General features: G+C 37.7%; 1 protein-coding gene across 1 annotated transcript; it reads right to left on the bottom strand.

Moving 5' to 3' along the window:
* Positions 1 to 961: 961 nt before the first annotated feature.
* Positions 962 to 5616, bottom strand: bnip1b (BCL2 interacting protein 1b). Its single transcript, XM_038299428.1, has 6 exons — positions 5513 to 5616; positions 4825 to 4917; positions 4629 to 4720; positions 2334 to 2441; positions 1526 to 1644; positions 962 to 1438 (listed from the first exon to the last, which is right to left on the bottom strand). Exons 1-6 carry the CDS (start codon positions 5594 to 5596, stop codon positions 1242 to 1244), a joined length of 693 nt encoding a protein of 230 aa, XP_038155356.1. The 5' UTR covers positions 5597 to 5616; the 3' UTR covers positions 962 to 1241.
* Positions 5617 to 7245: the final 1629 nt, after the last annotated feature.

Below are 7245 nucleotides of genomic sequence, written 5' to 3'. Positions count from 1 at the left end.
CCAACACTAAGCACATTAAGTCAACCAACAGCATTGCTGCAAGTGTGGTGCTGTTGCTGTGGAGTTATTTTAGGATGCCTGTCTTTCAAATGCACCTTTAGCATTCTGAGACGAAGAGTTTTGCTCAGTCTCTGCAGGTCTGGAATCAAACCAGGGAATCTGTAACCTTTCCAAGACAGTTCAATTTAATTGTACTTTATTAATCCCTGAAGGGAAATTCAGTTTCGGTACAGCCCGTCCAAGACATGGGGGGACGCGGTGTGCGATGCCTTGCTGCCATAAAAGGCGCTGCCCTTATAAACACCCTGCAACTTAAATCTCCAATAAAAAAAAAAAACACTTTGTTTTTGTAACCCAATAGTTAATAATGAATGGGTGTGTCATTCTATTACCCATTGTTCTATTATTCTCTGAGTAATATCACTTGATCATTTCCTAAAATTATAAAAAAGAAATTCTGCTATTGCCTCAGGTCAATATCGCACAGCCAAAGCCGCGATACCGCCCTTATATCCCAAAAGAAAAAGCTATATGGGGACATCTCTAACTCTGATATCAATAACAATGCCCTGAGAAATATTTTATAGATTATTTTGTTCAAATAATAAGCCCTTCATCCTACGTGTGTGTCGATACCCTTTATAGATGTTGAAAAGCAGGGAAGTCCGGATGTTTCAAGGTTAAGTACAATATATGAGGTTCAATCTGGCACATTTTTTGTGTTTTCTGAAAGATGGTGCCCATATAATTCCACCTACATGTGCAAAACTCACAAAAATGTGCATCTCAAAGGTTCGTTTCACAGCTGTAAGAAAACACATCTGTGCAAAAATGTTTACATGTACGGTAATATTAACAAATCTTCACATGATGGTAAACCTCAACGAGTTTCTAAAGGTCCTTTCACCAGATTTCTGAAAGTGATATCATACCGAACAGTGGCTGACATGACACTGAGGTCATTAAGAGATTTTTTTTTTTAAAAACAGCATCCTTGTTTAGGAAGAAAGGAAGCTAGGCACATCATACGGAGCGGCAGGTGTTAGAACATGTCAAAATGTTGTTTTAAGAACAATCAGGCAGAAAACGCTCATTTTCTAAACCAACCCATCTTTCGTTTGCCTTCTGTAGCCACACATTCTTAATGCTGCTCCTGCCCCATGTGGTTGATTGTTCTACTCCTCTTCATCTCAAAACTCCTGAGGACGCCTTATAAAGCAGATGCAGACCCAGGCGGCTCGTTAAATGAAGGGGAGGAGGCGCTTCTTCAGGATGTAGAGCACAGTGGCAAAGAAAAGCGCTAAAGCCAAGAAGATGAGCAGCTTGTCTGTGAGCTCCCTGCGGTTGTACTTTAAAATCAGTTTCCTCCCCAGGTGGATGGTTCCCGTCATGTTTCTGAACTCCTCGTTGGTTTCCTGCACTGTTCTAGAGGAGGTAGCTGCCATGGGGATGAGAGAAGAGAGGTATCATGGGTAGGAAACCAAACAGTAGAAAAAGATGGAAGACATTTTGGATGTTTCTTTACCAAGAGTGCCGATGGTGTCCTCACTCTGCTTCACCTGCTCTGACATCATCCGGCTGATGGACATCAAACTTTCTGTGATGCTGCTGCTGCTTTCCACTAACGTTTCTTTGGTCACCTTCCTGTGGTGAGCACACATACACAGGGTTGAGCTAAAGATGAAACAATTTCCCTGTTTAAAGAAAACTTTATCATTTTATCTACAGGTAGGATGTAGAAAAGCTATCGAAAGCAGGAATAAAAACAAATTAATTAATAAAAAACACAAAACAACCCTAAACATGCACCTAGGGCAACATCATAATGCAATCTTACTGAGCTTCAGTTGGTTTTGTTCTTTTTGTAAAGGAGAAAAGGTATTTTGGACCATCTTAAACACACTACATAAGAAAGGCAAAGGGGATGGCAGCTAAAGGTGCTACTAAAATAAGAACTCAGACTGAGGGTCTTTCAAAATGCTTTGGTCCATAAAAGCTTGTGACTTTACATACAAACACTTAATAAACCTACTAGATTTAAAAATGATGCAAGTTTAACCTCATAAGTAACAAAAAAATACATAAAAAAATCCACATACCCACATGTTAGATTTAACAAAGAAAAAGTCAAAGTAGAGAAAAAGCAGCAGCCAGCTTCTGCAAATCAAACACCTCTATAAAAGCAGGAATTTCACCAGTTTGTGGAAGGAAACAAGCACCTAGCATGAGCTGTGATATCTTGGGAATTTTTAAAAAAGAGGTTAAATCAACAATGACAAAACACTCAGGGACCCGTTTTGGTGCCAAGGAAGCCTCGGTAGAACTTTACTGACCTCTGCCTGGTGCTTGGGCTGTCTCCTCCGTGCAGAAGCTCGTCTTTTTCCGTCTTATCTATGGCTAGTTTACAGGCCAAGTTGGCTTTTCTCCATGCCGTCTGATTGCTGGAATCCACAAAAATAACAGAAACAAACTGAAATCTGCAGTTTATCTGTGTTTTCCTTGTTTCCTCTTGAAGCTTCATTACATACATGAATCTAGCTAATTCTTCTGCTGGACAATAAATCCTTTCCAGCAACACAGTGTCACTTACTTTTAGACTAGCAACGCCAAAATGAATTTGCCGTAATAATCTACAACTGTCAGGTAGTTTTTAAGAAAACTGCAAAAAACAGGATAATCAGACTTTCCCACTGGCAGAAAAAACTCTTTAAACCCGGGAACAATCGGCTTTTAGTGGCAGTGGAGACAACTCGCTGATGCATGTCCACCTAGGTCAAACGACTCGCCAAGCGATCCATGTTAAAACCGCCTCGGCTTGGATAGGCATGCTGTGGAAACACCAGACCTGCTAATTTACGTGACAATATTGAACGCAACGCCAGACACGTCTGATCTGATCAAGCCTAAACAACTCTGTTTACATTTGCTAAACATGTAAACACAGCACTGGTGAAACGGATTCAGACAGCTAAAAGAGTGAAACAATAAAGCACATCAACTACACCCTGGCTTCCTTACATGTTGCTCTCCGTTTCCTTTCCTGATTTCTGTCAACACCAACCCAGATTGATGTCACCAAACATCCAGCGTCAGGTGTACAGAGACCACACGGCTGCTGGCAAGGGGTTAGATCCGACTATTTTTCCCAATGGCAAGGGAGCCAAATGCTGATTGGTAGCGGATCGACCAATGTTTGAAAAACACGCATTAACAAAGCATTTTCAGTGGGAAAGGGGCTTAAGAAAACAAATGGAGGGATAGATGATAAATACATTAAAATGTAGATCAATGGATGGATGATTTGGATCAGGGGTCTGCAGCCTTTAACTGCAGACGGCTAGAGTGGCTCTTTAGACACTTAACTATGACTTCTCCTCACTTAAGCTGAAAATGATGAAGAGTCAGCTAATTTTATGAACAATAGCTATTTTAACAAATGCATGTTTTAGCATTATCTCCACTGACAGATAGCATTGAATTTCCCATGAAAATATATTCAAAATATTTTAAAAGTATTTTTTTTTTCAACATGATCTATTGAAAACGTAATTATTCTTTTGAGAGTGTTTTCATTCTATTGAAAACCTAACATTTTAAACAGCACTGTGATTATTTAAAAAGGACGAAATTCCCTGTAATAAATAAATATTACTAGTAATAGTTATTAGTAATAAATGTATATATATATATATATATATATATATATATATATATATATATATACACACAAGTTAACTTTTTCATTTTGTGAAAAGTCACGTACCGGTAATTCTCTTTACAAGTTAACTGGACTGACATATTTTTTTCCTACTCCCATAATAAATTGACCCTTAATTTTATCAGAATATATATTTTTGATATTCTTTACATTTTTTTTAACCCTTTATAAGGCACAGCCAATAGTGTTATTTGAATCCAGGACAAGAACTTATTTTCTTTGTAACATTAAAAAAATATGGGTATTCTGATGGTAAAAATCTATGTCAATGTAATAACAAAAAACGCCAACTCGCCCGAATATATTACGAAAAATAACAAAAGTGCTTCTATAAGAAATTCATAAAAAAAGACTTCTTTCACTGAGAGTGAAAGAAAAATGTTTTTTGGCACAACATAACCTTAGACGCATTAATGCAGATACTGGCACTTGTTATATTTTTTAGTTTATAAAGCTAAATATAATTGTTAACTAGGCTTATTAACTCTACTTTTTAACTTTTCAATCAGCTTTTTACCTTTTTATCGACTTGTTAACTTCTTTTCACGTAATTTACAGTAGGTAATATATCATTCAAGCGCTCATCTAATTGGTCAAATACAAAAATAAGATGTACAGCCATGTAGCAGGATCTTTGCTGAATGGCTGGATATAGATCTTGCACTTCTAGACGTATGCAAGTGAACAAAAATAGTTACTTGCCCTATAAAGGTTTAACAAGGTTTTCCAAAACTATCAGCAACCTTTGGTAATTATCCATTAGTATGGGTTACCTTTTTCTTAAAAAAAAAAAAAAAAAAAGAAGTTAATGTAATGTTTATGGCTCTAAATGAGTAATATTAGCTGGACTGAACCCAGCTAAACCCAGTAGTAGATCCCCGATTTAGAGCATAAATGGATGAACAGTCACCTCAGCATTTGGCGTCTCTGGCTCTCCATCTCTGCGAGGATGGACATCCTGTCCAGCTCTGTATCTTGCTCTTGAGCCATCTGCTCCAGATCCTGACAGCAGGAAAAACAGGAAGAAAAAAGGGCTTCATGCTACAAACTTTCATCTTTTAAGTAAGATATTTCAGCACATCATGAATGAGAGGAGAGGACATTACCTGTATCCTGAGTCTCAGCTTGTTAAATTTGTTTTTGACCTGAGAGTTAAGCTCTGTGAGAGCTGCCTGAGGTCCAGGACAGACAATGATGTCCTGCAGATCAAACACAGACTTTAAGGACAGTACTAAAAACTAAAAAGCAGAAGTAAAAATTTCAAGTTTGTTTTTAAACCAAGATATTATAATAACTTACAAGTTCTCACTGTGCAAAAATACCAAGACAACCAATGTTTCTTTATTACATATCTTAACTTTTTTGGTCTTTTCCTTAAAATCAGCAGAATTTTACCATATTTTCTTATATTTCAGTAGATATTTGCATAGAAAGGCAGACTTTATCTTGTGAGTAGAAAGCAGAAATAGGAGGCAGATGTTTTACCCAGACAGCTTTGACTCAGAGCGCGAGACTAATTCGTTATTCTTCATAATTCAAACAGAAAAAATTAGCTAACATCGCGCAATTTTAATTCATATCTACATAAAAACAGCTTTACATTTTAGGAAACCTATATAAAACTCAGAGACCTATACTGTAAATAAAGTTATTCGAACTAACTGTTGCTAAGCTAACTTTAGTATCACTTTCTCTCGACATTTTAGAGCGTCTGTGTGAGTTTAGCGTCAACTCCTCCCATGAAACACAAGATATTTGTGAACAAAACAATGATTCATACGTATAAAGTCTTACCTGAATGAGAGCTTTAATCTCCAGGTCATATTTTATAATTTCTTGTGCGCAAATCCGGACGTTAACATCCTCCGAAGAGGCCATTTCTGTTTTGGTACGGCAAGCCGTAGGGCCTAAAATGAACGGGTTTGCTTTAGGCGAAGAGGTTATTGGCTGAGATATTTGGTTTCTTCTTGGGTAGTTTACTGATTTTAGCTGCATAGTCCAAACAATGGCTGTCAGATTATATTACCACAAAAAAAAAAAAAAAAACTACTGTAAAAATTGCAACAAAAAAAATAATAAAAAGAACGCTTCTTTGATAAATGCTGGTGAAGATTCTCAGTCACCCAGGTCATTGATAAATCCATTTCAATCTCAAAAACTCATAGAAAGAGAAAAGACAATTAGGAGAAATTTATTGATACAATTACTTGGTCTTTGGCACCCCGACCTCAGCAGGAAACATAGTGCTTAATTTTAATAGATATGAATGAACAGGAGCAAATAATAGGGCTGTTTTCCCCCAGGCCTGAAAGTGGTGGTGGACTGGAGATAGATGAAGTTGGTCAGTCTGTAGACTGCTGGATAAAGAGATGGTCCGCTGAGCTTAATGGGGGAGATCCAGTGGACTGCGTGAGCTGATACTAGAGCTTCACTCAGGGACCAGGAAGATAGAAGTCCAGTTTGGATAACACAGATTGAGAGAACCTGTCCATGATGAGCAAGCATGAAGTGACAGTGGAGAGGAAAAACTCCCCGTTGGGAAGAAACCTCTGGCAGAACCAGGCTCAACATGGCGGTCGTCTGCCGGACCGGTTAAGATAAGACAGGAAACGCAGTGAGAGTCCGGGAGGATTGACGCTCTGATGGAGCTTTACTTACGATGGTGGAGGAGGGGCTGGAGGTGGGTTGAAACGGTGTCATCTGAATGAAGTCACAGCGCTTCCGCCGCCTGCACACAGGAGCAGACAGGTGCATATCGGAGGCCTTTTAAGATGAACTTTGGGTGCCGACTGGCCTTCGTGGAGGTTTGGTTCAAAGCTGATTGACTGTGTCAAAGGTGGAGGTATGAAAAGCAATGAGTTTCTTCAGTTGAACTTCCGCCTAGGCGCCATTATGAGAAAAATGTGTACATAAAAGACGCATGTAAGTTTATTTTCAAATTTACCAATTGCCTACTTCAGTAATTTACTGTTTTATACTGTTTATTGCTTTAATTGAAGAAAGTGTGCAAATAGTTAATGATTATATTATTTTTACTTGGTCTCTGAATTGCCGGGACATTGCTTCTTGCGTCACTAAATCATATGGGAGAGGAGGGAATGCATTTTCTTCCACAGTTATCTTTGGTCAAAAGACGAGAATCTTTAAACTGGAGTTCTTCCATGTTTATGAAACCAACAAAAAAAAAACACTGGATACCAGAAAGTCCAGTAGTGCTGATCTAGTTCTGTTTCGTTTTTTATTTAAAGTGCCTGAAAATTGGCCATTGATAAAACTCAATACTTATATTTCCTATTCTAAAATAGACTTATCAAACTTAGTTTGACTTATCTTACATTTAAAAAAGGATTATTTAAAGTAAAAAAAATGTGAAACATTTATGTTTTAAAACAGTTGCAAAATTGTTTTTCAATTTTTTTCTTTTATTTTTTGATATTGCAACAACTTTATTGAGGAACTAAACCACCGCCAATATTTATATCCAGTTTTCATGGTATGGTCTAAAGTTGGGAGGATGTTGGTTGCAC

Source organism: Cyprinodon tularosa, unplaced genomic scaffold (genome assembly GCF_016077235.1).
Source record: "Cyprinodon tularosa strain WSP-4 unplaced genomic scaffold, ASM1607723v1 ctg429, whole genome shotgun sequence".
Classification (NCBI taxonomy): domain Eukaryota; kingdom Metazoa; phylum Chordata; class Actinopteri; order Cyprinodontiformes; family Cyprinodontidae; genus Cyprinodon; species Cyprinodon tularosa.
The sequence above is the reverse complement of the archived record's forward strand: the minus strand, read 5'-3'. Positions and strand labels throughout refer to the sequence as shown.

Excerpts from the sequence above, each read along its gene's own strand:
- bnip1b (XM_038299428.1), bottom strand. The coding sequence starts at position 5,596 with ATGGCCTCTTCGGAGGATGTTAACGTCCGGATTTGCGCACAAGAAATT. Across the intron at positions 4,918-5,512 it reads AGATTAAAGCTCTCATTCAG|GACATCATTGTCTGTCCTGG; the intron begins GTAAGACTTTAT and ends TTTGATCTGCAG. Across the intron at positions 2,442-4,628 it reads CAGAGACGCCAAATGCTGAG|CAATCAGACGGCATGGAGAA; the intron begins GTGACTGTTCAT and ends TGTGGATTCCAG.